Raw genomic sequence first — 17,204 nt, 5'->3', positions numbered from 1 at the left:
CTCTAGAGGCGTATCCACCAAGAAGTTGGCTAACAGTGATATATGGTGGTGTGGACCAAATTTTTTTACGAGAACATCGACAACCGTGGATGCAAGAACCAACACGCATACTAACTGTGGAAACGAACGTGACTAAAAAGGACACCGATGCAGAGTTAGAGTTGGATTTTCTTGACCGATTTTAAAATTTTGGGAAGCTACAGAGGGTTATCGCCTATATTTTGCGGTTTGCAAACAACTGTCGGCGAAAACATCAAAAAATGCGACAAGAAGGTTTGCCGGTACATGACATCGAATCAGCCCGTAAAAGGATCATTAAGATGGTTCAACAAAAACATTTTACCGAAGAAGTAAAGAGCCTAAAGAATAAAATGTGTGTAACGAAAAACAGCTCTTTGCTAACGCTAAACCCGTTTCTAGACGACAATGGTTTGCTACGTCTTGGTGGGCGTATACAAGCTGCTGGAGTAACAGATGATCAACAGCATCCAATAATCTTACCCTCAAAGTGTAACTTAACACGATTAGTCGCAACCGATTATCATCTCAAAAATCTACATGTTGGACCTCAAGGGTTACTCTACGCCTTGAGAGTGGAATACTGACTTTGAATGTATATGTGGCATTGTTCATTTGCCTGTCTACTCGTGCAGTGCATATCGAGCTCGTGAGTGGATTGTCGAGTTCTTGCTTCATCGCTGCCCTTAGAAGATTCAGCAGCCAACGTGGTCGAAGTAGCATTATACACTGTGATAACGGTACTAATTTTGTTGGTACTAAAACTGAGCTAGGTATCTTAGCCGATAAATTCGAACAGGAAGTGTCACCGGACATTAAGAGTTTTTGTGCTATGGAAGGCATTGAATGGAAGTTCATTCCTCCTCGAGCACCTAATTTCGGAGGTATCTGGGAAGCGGGAATTAAGAGCGTCAAGCATCACATGAAGCGAGTTCTTGGGTCTAGTATACCCACTTACGAGAAAATGCTAACGCTATTAAAGCAAGTCGAAGGATGTCTAAACTCACGGCCTATATCACCTATGTCTTCTGATCCAAATGATATTACTCCACTGACCCCAGGACACTTTCTGACAGGTGGTCCGATTAATACCCTACCAGACAAAGATGTAACTGGATTTCCTACAAACCGATTAAATCGTTATGAGGAAGTTCAAAAAAATCTTCAACTATTTTGGAAAAGGTGGAGAATTGAATATTTATACAATCTTCAGCAGCGAACTAAGTCTTCATCTAGCAGTCAACCCAACCTGGCAATAGGACAATTATGCTTATTAAAGGACGACAACCTACGCCCCCTTACTTGGATAACTGGACGAGTCGTTAAAGTGCATCCAGGGCCAGATGGTATGGTTGTAAAAAACACTTTAATAAAGAATTAAAAAAAAAAAAAAAGATGGTATGGTACGAGTAGTTACTCTTCGTACCATTGGTGAATTTAAGCGATGTGTATCGAAACTGTGCTTATTACCACTAGATGATTATGGCGGGGGGAGTATGTAGGATAATGAACCACCCTATTCAAATTGTATCACGGTGTTGGTATCAGTAAACGATGATAAATTCTATTACTTCCTTGAACCTATCTACTCTAAACAATAAATACAGTTGTTGAACTGTCAGAACTTGGTGACTCGTTCACTTGGTTTCCGACCAGCAAGCAGTCAACAGCTGAAAAGCAAACAGTTCCCTTTGAAATTTTCACTGCTCCTATCCCAGAACTACCACCAGAAAATCATTCAGGAATTCCCATGTAAATTCCTCCTGACATTCTTTCCGGAGTTACTCCAGAAATTCAACCAAGATGAATTCATGAATTACTTCGAGGTCTTCCAGCAATTCCTTTTTAAGTTTTTTTTTTATTCGTAAATTTATTTTGTAGGCACTCTGTGTTCATAGCCGCTACTGTGCCGTGATCTACTGTGTAACTCTGCTCTACAGAATCCACACAGAATCTATTTTTAGATGTCCATAATTCGTCTTTGTTGTCGTTGCCAGTCCATATCATCGTGTGTCCATTGTGTTCATTTGTCCATGTGGTGAAGCCAGTGATCGTTGCTTTGTTCCGTTGCCATTAATCGAAGTACGTTGGAGGAGTGCCTCCGAGAAGAACAGTTTTGTCAGTCGTCATCAGGCAGCCGTATCGGAGAGTCGTGTCCCCCAAAACGCCACCGTACGGACTGCGCTGCTGGCGACTGACGAAGGTTTGGTGGAGGGGCTGGGAATCGAACCCATGACCATTCGCTTATAAGGCGAACGTGTAGCCAACTACGCTACGGGACCCCCTTTCCTTTTTAAGTTCTTCAGAAACTAACGTGGAAGCCCTCGATAAACACCTCCTACTAACTTTCCATAATTCCTCCTAGAACTCTCCCGGAACATTGTAAAGGTATCTTTTTCTTCGGGAATTATCCCGGAAATTCCTTGAGAAATTCGTCTGCAAACTCATCTGGCTATTTCTCAAGATATTTTTCCAAAAGCGTCATCAAAACTCTTTCGGAATTATCTCCGAAAATTCCCCTTGGAATTCCTCTGGAAATTATTTAGGGAGTTGTTCCAGAAGATACTGCTCAAAAATGTCTGTGGATTCTTCCTATGAAATTTCCGCAAAGGATTTTCCGCTAGTTTTTTCAAGGAATTTCCAGCAATATTTTAAAACAATATCCCCGGAAATTTCTCTAGAACCTCTCCTATTTTTGCTTCCAGAATTTCCTCCATGAATTCTTTCAAAAACTCCGTCAAGATTTCACCGGAGATTATTTCAAGAATTCCTCCAGAGATATATTTATAAGCTCCCCGAAAATTTCTTCAAGAATTCCCCGGAAATTCGTTTTGTAATTCCCGCAGAAATTTCTCAAGCTTTTCTGCAGAAAATTTCTACAAAAACTGCTCCGGGAGGCTCATTTTTCAGGAAGAATTTCCTGAGGAATGTTTGTGGGAATATCCGAAGGATTTCCTAGAGAATATCCTAAAGCAATTCCTGAAGAAATTCGCTTTGGGATTCCTGGTTTGAGTTCCAGAAGGATTTTTTAAATAAATTTTTGATGAATTTTTCGATGGATTTACTGGACAACTTTCTAGAAGAGTATCTTAAACAAATCTAAGAGAAATTCTCTAACAAGAAGTTTTTTTTTTCAAATGATTTTCATAAGGAATTTTCAGAGGATAATATTTTTGAAATTCCAAACAAATTTCAAATAAAGTTATAAAATAATTTCAGACTGAAAAACGAAATAATTTCTAGAAGGAATTTTAGGGGGCGTTCTAGGATTCTTAGTTTTTTGAAGAACAATTCCCACATTTTTAGAAAAGTATCTTCATGTTTAACCGAGAATATGTTGAAAGGGATCTAGTGGCCATGTTGCCAAAGATATTTTCCCATGACGCACGTTTTGGTCAGAGATCAGCTCCACGCTAGTTGGAGTTGTGAGTAGATCCCAATCCAGTGATTTAGATTTAAAGACTTTATACATAGACATCACCTCAATTCGTCGAGCTAAGTTGATAGGTCAGACCTCCAGACCTCCTATCAAAAAGTCTTTTTTTAATGAGTATATAGCCTTCCCGTTACATCGTGGTGTATGAGAAAGGCAAAACGATTCAAATACGAGAAAATTAAAATAGCTTAGAAAGCTACCCCTTTTTTACATCTTCGGAATCAGTTTTCTTATTATCTTTATACTCATTTTACTTTTTATGTTATACATCTTATACGCATCTTATACTCATAAAATTACGAATCATAATAAAGGTTTCTGCAAACCAACGCGATGCGACTGTTGCTATAGCTGATAGTTTGACGCTTTGGTGAGAAAGCGTCAGTGGAGCCAATAGAGAGGCAACGACAGTGACAGCTCAGTGCAACCCTAAAGCTTTTCATAACCATAACATCTATATGAGAAATCCATAAAATACGTCATGTCAAAATGTAGTGATTTATCACCCACAATCGTCGCTTTTTTGTAGAAACATGCATAACTATGTACGATGTGTAACATATCCTTAAAATATTCCTCCTACAATGTCACGCAATTTATGGATGTTCCAAACCATAAACATACAATATTTCTTAAAAAATATTGGCCTCATATCTCAAAACACGATTATTTTGCTCAATGCTACACGTAACGTAGGCACCATTTAAAATAAAAATCTGCCTGTTGGTCCGTTGTGTACTATATCAAATATAAATATGCTTAGAGTACAGAGCCTTCTATCGAAATTTTGGCTTCCGAGTGGTTTTATAAACAATCTGCTTCTCCTAAATAAACAAAAAGACGATTTTTTTTGCTTCGATAGTACGTACGCTTCTATAGTACGTAAACTAAAATAACGCAGGTGTACATCGAGGTATGCCTGTATTTTAAACATCAGATTTATTTTTCAAAGAAATAAAAATAATAAAAAATTGTCACACTGATTCATGCCGTCGGCTAAAATGGCTTTCGGTGTGTCGACCCAAATTCTGACAATGGCCGCTGCCGATTTTCGAACCGGCGCACACCTCTAATGCGAAGTAAGCTATGCGACTTTTTCCTTCTCATTTCTCACTCTGAAGAGTCTGAAGAAATGGGTAGTGATAAGTGGGAAACGAGAAGTGAGAAGTGCCATATAAGAAATGGGAAATAAGGAGTACGAAATGGGAAGTGAAACGTCGCACATTTCTACTTCCCATTTCTCGTTTCTCATTATGAATTCTCACTGTAACATCTCGTTTCCCACCTCCACTTTCAGACATTTTCGGACGTAGGTCAGTGTCGTCAGGGTTACGTAATTTAGGCACAAATATATTAGGCATAATTTTACCTTCTCTATGTCATGGACTATTCTTTGTGGCATTTTATGCCTAACGTCCTTATGCTTAACGTACTTACGCCTATCGAGGTATACCCTTCGACTGCCCGTTTGGTCAAATGACCCTTTCTATCAAACAACAATTTTGGTTGAAGGGCATTTTCGGCATAATGACTTATTCGGCCAAACGACTTTTTCGTCAAATGTCCAGTTTGTTTGCAAAACATTTTCGGCCGTATGACCTTTGCGTATTTTCGTGGTATTTTCGACCAAATGAGTTTCGGCTAGGTGGGTTACGGCCTAACGAACTGTTCGACCAAATATTGTTTGGCCAAACGGTCCTACCTCGTAACCGGTATCCTAACGAGAAGTTTACAACGGTCCTTAAAGATGCCTATGACATTGAAGGGGATTTCTCGAAAACCCTAATTGCTACCCAAGTGCCTGATATTTATACCAATCTTGCCGGTTCATTTGTATTGTGTTCAGAGTGTTCGGTCCACGGAGCCGCAGAAGTACGGTTGACATCTTGGAAATATATGATCCACGAGAGCTGTCGTCGATGGGCAGGTCGAGATTAGGTTGTTCCAGAACCCACTGATGATCCATTGGAGACTGACCTTGATCTCCAGCGGGAGCATGGGGATTGGATGGGCGGCTGGGACGCCGAATTGAAGTGAAGATAAATCGGATGACAATTCAGTGAGGCTATGGTGAGTCGTGGTTGTAGCTAATTTTGGCGGCCCGAATTGTTACAGGGGAGGTCGAGTAGAGTCAGATGGCTTAGTTATAGTGAAGCAAAAGGAAAAAACTAATATTTTATTTTTATTTTATTTCACTTTGTCTTCAGCTATGACTGTATACAGACTGATTAAAACTTACATACCGTCGTGCGGGGCTTCTTTTGACAAATCAGGGGCTACTTTGGACATTTTAAAACAAGAATTATAACGAAAATTACTATAAAATTGCCATTATCATCAAACGGCTGTTTTGTTGATAGTTGGATGGCAACTTTCTGTTTCAAATTTGGTATTTTTTCCGTTTATTTTTTTCAAAAAATCTAAAATCCAAAGTAGCCCCGGAGTCAAAAGAAGCCCCGCACGACGGTATCTAGTTGTACTAATAACAAACATTTAAAATAAACTCTACTCACATTGAAATCAAAGCCTTCAACAACGTTTAGAAGCGCAAAACATCTCTCAAACGGGTTGTTTTGTCCGAAGGTTATACGATGGCGTGCAGTCCAAAACAGCAAACGCTGGCGGGAGCGGCAAACCGCTATGCAATAACTACAATTATGTTTGGACCCAACGGAAATTAGGAAACGCGCAAATTACCAAATTGCGACAGAGGAAGAAATGCTTCCGAATTTGGAAAGATCGAAGTGTTCTTCGTTCTGGACGCGAAAATGTATTTTAAGATCTGAAGCAGGAAGAATCAAGTTCAAACCTCACCGCATTCTAAATGTCGTAGAACACAGATGGAAAAGGATACCTAACTACATGCCATTTTGGGTCCAATTATAGTTTCACCGGCTTGTAAATTGCCTAAGTTTCAAATGTGCATTAAAACCTCCATTGGGTCTCCAGTTTGCCTTTTACCAGCAAATGCGTAAGATTGCTAATACGGAGATGGCGAGTTCGATGCATGATCCGGCCTAGCATGCTTTCAGGTGAGAAATATTCTTGATCGGTGTTGTGCATCCATTATACTTGCCACACAAGTTACATAATTCATGCCATTGACAAAATCTTGAAGCCTACACATGTTGTCACCGATTCCCAAACCTCCAAGCCCTCACACACATCTGTCAATTATAACACCTTGGACCCCTCGAGCTCCAATATCAATTCAAAATTTAAGGCTGAAATACACGATTTTTATATACTCCCAAAGAATTCAGGACAAATCCTGGATTTGTTGATCTGATCCTAGATTTGATTCAGTTCTTGACCAAATTCTTGACCATTGTACTGACCATTTAGTCCAACTCCTGTACACAAAAAAGATTACGGCATGTACACAGTTGTTTTTTTTTTTTAACTATAATTTATTTGGTAGGTTCATTTGCCGTAAATCGTTACGGAGCCAGAGTGTACCCAGCTGTTGAAACCAGATAATGCGGATACTATGTATGGATTCTTGGAATCTAGTCTAGTGAATGAGAATTCCAAGAAAATAATAAAGATAATGAACATCTGGAAATTTCATTTTGAAACTCCAAGGTGGATTGATTTTGAGCTTTCAACATCATGAAAAAAATAAAGATAGAAAGAAACAGATCAATACTTACCAATAGTGGTAAAGAGCTTCCGCCCGAAGGTGATTGTCATTTTTCCTGACGTGATCAACCAATCGCTCAGCACACCAGTCGAGAGCGAAACGATCCACATCACCAGATACGGAAGTGAGGAGTACAGTCCATTGTCCTTGATCGAAAACCGCAGCACATCGCTCATATACTTGGGCAAATCCGTCACCATGATGAAGAATCCCCAATCGTGACCGATCTGAGCACAAACCAGCGCCACCATCGGAACACTCGTCAAAATGAAGCGCCACGGAGTTGGCGGGAGGGTTTTGTCACGCGTCAGAGAGCCCAGCTCTCGCTTGAGGAAATCTTTCTCCTTCTCACTGATGAATGGATGCGATTCCGGGTCACTGTAGCAGAGCAGAGTCTGTAATGATAAATCAAATTTAGCTCCAAATTCTCCGCATGGCTCATATCAACTCTCAAACTTACAAACAGTATGAACCATACAACTCCCAATCCTCCGAAGAAGTAAAACACCGACGACCATCCATCAAAGCTGTCCAGCAAATATCCGGAGATCAAATTGCCCAAAATTGTGCCAACCTGTCCACCACCGAACACCAACGAGCCCAACTTACTGCGCTCCTTCAGCGGAATCCACGACGCCAGCAGGGCACTCAGCGCCGGAAACGTAGTGCCTTCGCCCAAACCCATCAGCACTCGGATCACAATCAGCGCCGTCGAACCACCGGCACTGACCGCCCACGGCGTAATCAACGTGAAGAACGCCGTCGACAGGATGCCCAAACTTAGCGTCCACTTGCCACCGAATTTTTCCGCCAGTATACCACCGGGCAGATGCGTGATCACGTAGCCCCAGTAGAACGAGGACAGGATGATGCCCTGCAGCTCCTGGTCCCAGTTAAATTCCCCGCCGGTGTAGTCCTCCAGGTTGGCGTTGTCATCGATCGGACAGACGCCGTCCTCCTGCTCCGCCGAGCTCGTCTTGTTCACCATCTCGGTGATGGCGATCGAGAGCGAGATTCGCATCGTGTAGGCATTGAGGATCGCCAGGAAGCCGAAGATCGCCAGGATCACCCGCTGCGGGATGATGAAAACTGCGGAAAGGAAAACGGGAAAGTGGTTACCGTTTTGTATAGGTATGACGTTTAATAAGTTCTAGATCATTTACCATCAGGTTTTATCTACAGCTGATTGATTCATGTGTAGTTATATGGTCAGTGTTATCAAGAGGCTTTAAAATGCTCGTTTATTGTTTTTTGGAAAGGTCTCATTTTTTATCAGGGCCGTAAATAGATAATGCACTTTATAGCGTGATAATTTGTGGCGTATGATTGTGTTTTGTGTAATAATGAGCTATAAAATGTTCATCAAGATACAGATTCCATCAAACCAATTATTTTCCTGCGGTTTGTTTTGTCATGAACCAATTATAAGAACTGAATAGCAGTAAATAAAACCAATCATAGTAAATTTAGTTCCTTTATTACAAATTTAATGTCGTATCACTTGGATTACATAAAATTCAAGGTGAACAAGAACATAATCAAGATTTATTAGCTTTGATTATGTTTGCCGTATGGAAACTGATGAAAAATGCATTTAGATCCAATGAATAAGCAAGGGATTCTCCACAGTCCACACCCCTTCATTCCACAATGTGTACGTGTCAGTAGATTTTATAATTTTTACATATTAACAAACGGGAACCCTAACTCTTTTGCACTTTGTTACTTTTAATTCCTTTTGAACAACTTATTTTCATTTTAACCAGTATGATAGAAGTTGAATTAGTACATTAGTATTTTAGTGGAATTCATTGTCCATGATTGTCATAAACTCAGAAATAAACTGAAAATTTCAAACTGGAAAAGAAACATTTCATAATAGAAAAATCGTTTCTATATAAGTCTCGACACATGACTAGGAAACAATAAAAACGCAAACGTGGAATGTTTTGCAAATTTGTAATATTGATTTGAAATTATTTTATTTTCATTAGTAGTTTTGTTACAAAAATATGTTGGCAATGACGCACAATAATAGAAACATATTTGTAAAGCTTTTGTTAATGAAGCTCACGGAAAATCATAAATCTAAATGATTATTTGATTATAATAAGTTCAGACACTTGAGTATTATGATTTGTAATTACAATTCCGATTCCGGCACCCCAAGAGCGACTTTCTAAAAACTGTTCTGTACTGAGGCCTGCCAATCCCAAATAAACCCAAACCATCTGAAGCATGAAGGTTATCATTGTTGAGGAAGTTCTCAAACGTTGAACTTGAACCATTTAAACTAATGCGATTATTGATTCGCGAAACCCATAAATTAATTAATTCTATTAGCAACGGCAACAGGTGGTTCCTGTACCGATGCCACCATCTGCAACAAACCAGTCAGCGTCAGCGTTAAATTTTGCAACCTCTCGAATATATTAGCACGTCACATTGATCATCAGCTCCGCCCGAACAGCTGATGGTGACGCCCAATCGAAGCAAAAAACCGGTGGATTTCACCTCCGTCCGATACGACGCGATACGATAATAATATCATTAGCGAACATGCGATCGCGCGACCACCAGGTTCTACCGCAGTTACGAAATTATTCAAATTACCTCCATGCGTGTGCGCGCATCTGAGCAACTTAACGCGTGATTATGATAGTGCAACGGTAGCAGCGGCTTCCAACCTACGGGTCCGCTCGGTCGCCATCCCGAGCGAATTAAGACAACGGACTACGAACGCCGCAGCTTGATCCCACGAGCCGCAGATTGTGTACGATCATCGATTGCGATAGGGAGCTTATCCGTTAGGTTAGCGATTCCAACTAAATATTGCAACTAGCAGCCCCAGCAGAGTAGTGCAACAGAGTAGCGCTATCGGACCGGCACCTAAGCAAATGGGATCTATTTGACATCGGAAAACAGATGCTCGCTAATTTAAATTGCACAAATTGATTATTGCTTATCACACTAATGGGCTACACGGAGCCAACCAACACGGAATAGATAATTTCGCACGACACATAACTATCTGGTGGGGAAAGGGGCGTTTTACGGTGGCCGATTGTTCAGTCGATGCTGAACAAAACTTTCGACATTGACTGATCTTGCTTACGTTTGGAACTTTTAGATGAAATCAACTGATTTTAAGTAATAACGATTAAGGAATATCGTTTACTCCCAATGTATTTTTTTTCTAATCAGGTCTACTCAACTCTTTTTTCGAATTTCATAAAATAGTGAACACTCGCGCCAAATCCTATTCGGACCCGGCAGCACTTCTCTGTCTTCAATGACACTTTCTGGACATGAAGACTTAGTCACAGAAAAAATACACTTTACATAAATATTTATTTTTTCAAAGATTAATCTGGATTAACTTTCAGAAAGGGCCAATTTTTTTACCGATTTTAAAAATCAATCCTGCAGAAAAGTGTTGAATGGGTGTATATCGCATAATCATCAATTTTTCGAATGACAATATTGGAAATTTTCCAAATTATGTTCTACATTGAAGATAATCGATTTTTAAAATTGTAAGTCAAACAGTCAAATGCGGATCAACGTTATTTGGAAAATCAATCTCAATATGCCCGATTATGATTTGAGCATGAGCATGATTGACCGCCCACGGTTGCTACTCGGTTATTACCAGTTCAGCTGTAATTACACAGAGAACCAACAGATGAAGTTTGGGACTAACATCATTTTCAAAGTGTAAGAACAGGTGACCCAAAAAATAAGCAATACCAGCGCCGGCCGTGTCCGAATGCAGGTCAATTAAGGAATAGGTAGGAAATTGTTGACGTGATACTCACTTTGATAGAAGCCGACGAGTCATCTGCACCTTCACGAGAAATCACTGGGATGTTGGATATATGGGGTACGGAGAGTGTGGTTGATTTAAAACAAAAACAAAAATCGAACGAACGCTAAATATTTTAATTATCCACCGCACTACACAACTGGATGCGAACAACATTTTCCCTTTCTGATCAATTTACTCACCCGCACAATGCAGAACAAAATTTCGGTGACCGGCCGATCCGCTTATTGGAAAAACTCGACTGGAAAAGAAACAGATTTTCACTTTCTCTCTCAATATGCCCGATTATGATTTGGCGAAAAAAACTGAATGTCGTCCGTTGAACTGTGTGGCGAATCCGTTTCCGGGAAGGATATAAATGTTACCGAGCAAGTAAACAATTCATCAAACAACAAACAGCGGCCAGAACTCGGACCCGTAGGCTATACCAACGAAAATTGTCTGACGAAAGTCAACGGTTGTTTCTTGATGGATAATGAAACATATGCGAAACCAGTTCCTTTAGGATTCAAGATTGTTTTCGCGGATAAATTTGCTAAAGGGAGCAGAGCAGAGATACCAGATTTTTTTGGAATTTATTTATAGGCTCAAGTGCGAAAAAGCATAACGGATTCGAGCACTTTTGAAATTTTGTTTACAATTTCACAATTACTAATTAGATCCGCTTACAGAAAACCAGATGGGTTGGACACAATGATCAGTGCAAATCTTCTTTTTCAAATGTGCTGTGCGTGTCGATAGCCGCCTTTTGTTCGTCGCTTCGATGCATTCTGTTGAGCTAGATGTCGATAGCTGGTCGTCGTTTTAGTTTTAGGCTGCTTGGGTGAATCACTAAGGAGATGTCCTTTCCAATAGTTATGAATAATGGTATGGATTGCTTGAGTCTCATCTGTAGCACTCGTACTCCGTTAGAAACTCCAGGGAAGTGATGTTTCCATTTCTCGCTTTGGATAGAAATAACATCACCAAACTGTTGCATAAATTCTTTTTGTCGTCTGCATCCGAATCAGCCGTCTCCAGCTGCTGCTCGATCCGCAGCAGCTCGGAATCAATACTACTTCCCGTGAAATACATCACAAAACTGAAATCTGACTTCGTCACTCTCGCATCTGGTTCTCATGACTAACGTATATGCCCTCTTATTCTATTCAATCTATATAATTTGATTATATCCATCTCAATCCCTACATCTTTCATTTTGCTCTGCTATATAATACCTAAGAACATCAATCTAGTAACGAAATCAGAAAAAAAATGATTACCAATATTCAACGCAAATCTTTGCTGATAAAGTCTCACTATTTGTTTGCATTTTCTAAAACTGAATTCAATTCAACCACAGATCTTGGAATACAGTAATGGATAGAGCTTACAATGCTCCAAAACATCAATCTTGCAACAAAATCAGACAAAAGTCATCAACAACATTCTACACAACTCTTTCCTTACTTGTTCTGAAGTCATCAACCAAATTCAACGCAACTCTTTCCTTACATATTCTCACTCTCTGTTTACATTTTCTAACACTGAACTCAAGTCATCCACTGATCTCGGAATGCAGTTATGGATAGAGCTTACCATGCTCTAGAACATCAATCTTGCATCAAAATCAGAAAAAAATCACCAACAACATTCTATGCAACTCTTTCCTTACTTGTTCTCACTCTTTGTTTACTTTTTCTAACACTGATCTCAATTCATCAACTGATCTTGAAATGTAGACATGGATAGAGCTTAGGGTCTGTTCACAAATTACGTAACGCAAAAATCCGAGTTTTTGACCCCCTCCCTCCCCCTTGTAACAAAAAGTAACATTTTTTGTACCCCTTCCCTCCCCCATGTAACGCGTAACTGTGAAAATTTTAAAGGCAGATTTGTTTTCCTTCACCAAAACATGTGGGTTTTGCTATTTTTTAACAGTTTTTAAGTGGTTGAGCTAAAATGCAACTGCTTTGAATGAAAACTCTCTGGGTTCCCTCTGTTAACTTTAGCTTAGTTTGGAAGATCTAATCATGAAACACAATACCAATCAAAGCTGTGTAGCTTGCTGCTGCGCCAGGAAATCACCCATTGCGCATTATTGCACTCGGCGAAGGTATCGCCTTACTCGGATCACTGTTGGACTCTGACTGAGGGAGAACGATGCTTGGCTGCTTGCTCGTCACCAACACCAAGACGGCATAAACAGCATATAATATAGAGTGGTATACAACAGGGCTGTCTCGCCCCACACATCCCCCTTTCTCTCCGGCTTTTTTTATTAGGCTCTTGCAATTATAACTTGTCCTTGGTTTTCTCTTTTTTTGTACATGCATTATTGAGCTTATATTTAATCAAACACTCGGTAAAAATACCACTATAAAGATTTATTTGCCGAAGGCACCATTCCAAGGCCAAGGAAATCGAAAACCATTTTCTATGGAATATTGTCTTATATTCAGGCAACGAACAGATATTTCCGGTTTGAATAGATGAAGTTTCCTCCAACGGTTGTTCATTCACCTCATTCATATGCTCCAAGATTCAATTTGTACGTTGGTCTTCCTGGTCTTCAACCCATAGAGGGCCATCGCACTTTGTAGGTGGTTGTAAGTACGATTTTCTACTACAATTTTGGCGCGTCAATCTTCAGCTGCTGAGCGAAGCACATCAACTCAACACCACGACCTCCTACCAAATATTCCACTCTCTCATTTGTCACTTTCCCATCTAGGGCTAATGCTAATGGCTAATACATATGCCCTTTATTCGGTTTATGTCATTTACCATACCCGTCTCAATCCCTACAGATGCGTCTCCGAATTTCGTCGCTAATTCATTCATTTCATTTATTCAGTTTACTTCTAAACAGACAATACACGGTTTGAGGCCTGCACCTGGTCTGCCCACCTCGCCGCTGTGCTCCACGCCGTCTCATTCCTGCCGGATCGGAAGCGAACACCATTTTGCAGGGTTGCTGTCCGGCATTCTTGCAGCATGTCCTGCCATCGTACCCTTGCGGATTTAGCTACCTTCTGGATACTGGGTTCGCCGTAGAGCTTCATTCTTCGCCGCCACACAACGCCTTCTTGCACATCGTCAAAGATGGTCCTAAGCACCCGTCTCTCGAATAATCAGAGTGCTTGCAAGTCCTCCTCGAGCATTGTCCATGTTTCATGTCCGTAGAGGACTATCGGTCTTATCAGCGTCTTGTACATGTCACATGGTGGTGCGGTGGTAAATATTTTTTGACCGCAGTTTCTTCTTGTTCTGGTTCTCCGTATTAGGCCCGACTTCCCCAGATGATACGCCTTCGTATTTCACGACTAACATTGTTATCAGCCGTTAGCAAGGATCCAAGGTAGACGAATACCTAGACCACCTCGAAGGTATCCCCGTCTATCGTAACACTGCTTTTCAGGCGGGCCCTGTCGCACTCGGTTCCGCCCACAAGCATGTACTTTGTCTACGATGCATTCACCACCAGTCCAACTTTTGTTGCTTCACGTTTCACGTACAGTTCTGCCACCTTTGCAAATGTTCGGCCGACAATGTCCATGCCACCCGCGAAACAAATAAATTGACTGGATCTGTCGTCGCTGGTATTGATTCCGTAGATCTGCAGTCAAACAAAATACGCGAACACAATAACCGCCCTAGTTTCAGCTCCGAACTTCTTCTGAAACGAACTTTCTCTCGGAGTTTGATCTCTCAAACTAAATGATGCGTTTTTATTATGCAATTTTATGAGAATCTAGCGCACTTCGTCCGAAGTTGGGTTTCTAGCCTATATCTTGCATGCTATGATGGCATAAACACCAGCTATCTCGCATCGACAAAACACGCTAGCAGTGCACCACTATCTTGTGCATCTTCGCATTCGTTCAAAAGCCTTCATTCCTTACACAAGCAAAATTATCGGCCACATATAGCAGATAAGCAAATTCTGCATTTATTATCCGCTCTTTTTTCCGTTATTCAATCACACGCACATTCTCTAAAAATAGTGATCGACATCACTATATGTGCCATATTCCGAGTACTGATCAAATTTGACACGATATTTTAGGGAACATCAGGGCTAGCGAAATATCAAATTCTTTTTTATATGAAACTGTATCTGAATGATAAATACATCTCAAGACAAGACTGGCATCACCATCGATGCAAACTCATGGTGCAGCTACATTGTCTTCTTTTATGTCTTTTCCTGTCATGTACATCGTTTTCCAGGTGGTCATGACTGTAGCAGGTTTCCTCTATCTTGTCGTTCCGTGTCAAAGCACCAATTCCGACATTGCTAAGCGGTCCTTATACAAATCATACTAATAGAGTTATTCCACACCAAAGCGTAACTCTCTGAATGTTCCCGAAAGGATCGAAACCGTTCGTGTAATTTGAAATACTCGTTTTTCCCCTTTCCAACGTCGCCTTAACTAATCTTGTTAGTTTATCCGAAAGTTCACATTCGTGCATTAAATGCCATAGCAAACGAACATAACAAAACAATACAGATTTATTTTTAGTATTCTATTCTGTAGTGTGCTCATAACATGTACGGGAAGATCATATGATCATATGATAATTACTTCTGCCTCATACGCAGCTAGTCGTGGGATCAATCCCAAGTTCAATTCTCCTACTTTTTTTTCTCCATATATTTCTCATGTTTTAGCAATTGCTAAGATTAGAAATAGACTGAATACCGGTTCCATCTTCTATTCTCTATCTACAACTTGACTAATTCTAGCCGTAATTGTTAGAAATCGAAAAGAGCGAAAGGAAGCTCGTTTTGGCATCCATTGCAACCTGGTAATCAAGATGAGCCTCTTCCATAGAACCTATCCGCTAGATTCCAATAACATTCTCGTGGCGAGTGCAGAAGTGTTCTTGGTTTACAATGTGACGAGTAACTGCATCTTTTATCAATTCCTTTACATCTACGGTAGCATGAAAGGACGTGGCCAGCGCCGTTTGTTAACCCCTAGAGCTTTTGAACTGAGCACATTGAGATGCAATTGTTTTGGTAAAACACGGAGTAGCAACTACGACATGTAAGGTTATCATGCTCAGGCTCTACTTTGTTAATGCAGTGTTCTTCTCATAAGACAAGAACCTCGACTAATTCTATTCGCTTTTGGAGCGAAACATCGTGATTTCGCATGAATTAAAACTCAAGCATAATCAATTTCTTCAAATTTGCGAGCAAGTTCTCCAAAACATTAGGACTCCAATATTAAGATCTGGGCAGGGCTCTGGGTATCATTTAACCACCATGGTTGGAGATACATCCAATATTATTCCTGACATTCGATATTAGCTGCACCAAGTTGGGGTCTCCAGTTAGCCTTGTGAGCAAAAACGTAGGATTGCCACTGCTTATAGAATACGAAGTTGAAATGCAGGACCATAGATGGGATATCACAATTGCTAAACATTACTTTATTTTGCAATTTGAAATCAAGGCTCTTCAAAAGCGTCATTGCGGCATCCACAACTTCAATATTACTTTCTTACAACGTGCCTTTGCAGTTTTTTTTAATTTGCATTTTTTTATTCGGTGGTTCAGTTGAACCATGCTACAATAAGCTGAATTTGGCAGATTTGGCCATTGTGTTTTTCGTCATCAAACCATTTCAACTATGAACGGACCTTTCAAATCGCCCACGACATGCTTTGAACTGTGCTCCAACTCGCAAACCTTCAGCTATTCAATTTTTCTGGCTGTCATCATAACTCGCATATCATTCCAACTTTACTATGCGGTCTTCCCAACACACCATTACGGTTCTCAAAACACGTAAAAAATCTCAACTTTTCTTGGCGGTCCACCCAACACGACATTTCAGTTCTTCCACACGCAAATCATTCAAGCTTCACTTAGCGAGCTTACCAATACGCCATTATGGTCCTCAAAACACGCTAATCATCAACGGTCTAAGACGAGTTATGTAACTCCATTTAATTCCACCAATTATTTCGATATCTTTGCAGATACGTATTTCGACCACAACTGTGTGGTTGTCTTCAGTGTCTCGTACTTGACTCGACGACGCTAATCATTTTTACTTTGCTTGGCGGTCTTCAAAACATGCAAGTCATTTAATCTTTACTTGGCTGTTCACTAAACACGCCATTGCGGTACTAAAACACGCAAATTCTTTCATCTTTACTTGGCGGTTCTCCAAACATACCACAGCAATTCTTAAAATACGCAAATGATTTCATCTCTACTTGATGGTCTTCCCAACATGTCATAGCGGCCCTCAAAACCCGCAAAAAATCATCTTTACTAGGCGGTG

At 40.4% G+C, this 17,204-nt stretch overlaps 1 protein-coding gene across 2 annotated transcripts in view; it reads right to left on the bottom strand.

Annotated features, from left to right (window-relative positions):
- The window catches only part of LOC134212442 (putative inorganic phosphate cotransporter), a 158,933-nt gene that overhangs the window by 13,604 nt on the left and 128,125 nt on the right, over nt 1-17,204 (bottom strand). For both annotated transcript variants that reach the window (XM_062690309.1, XM_062690310.1), the window contains exons 2-3: nt 7,558-8,186; nt 7,108-7,492 (exon numbers count right to left, since the gene is read on the bottom strand). In XM_062690309.1, coding sequence (XP_062546293.1) covers nt 7,108-7,492; nt 7,558-8,186 — 1,014 coding nt within the window. The remainder of the gene's footprint in view (nt 1-7,107; nt 7,493-7,557; nt 8,187-17,204) is intronic.

Source organism: Armigeres subalbatus, chromosome 2 (assembly GCF_024139115.2).
Source record: "Armigeres subalbatus isolate Guangzhou_Male chromosome 2, GZ_Asu_2, whole genome shotgun sequence".
Classification (NCBI taxonomy): Eukaryota; Metazoa; Arthropoda; class Insecta; order Diptera; family Culicidae; genus Armigeres; species Armigeres subalbatus.
Note: the sequence above shows the minus strand (reverse complement) of the source record. Positions and strands in the feature narration are given on the sequence as shown.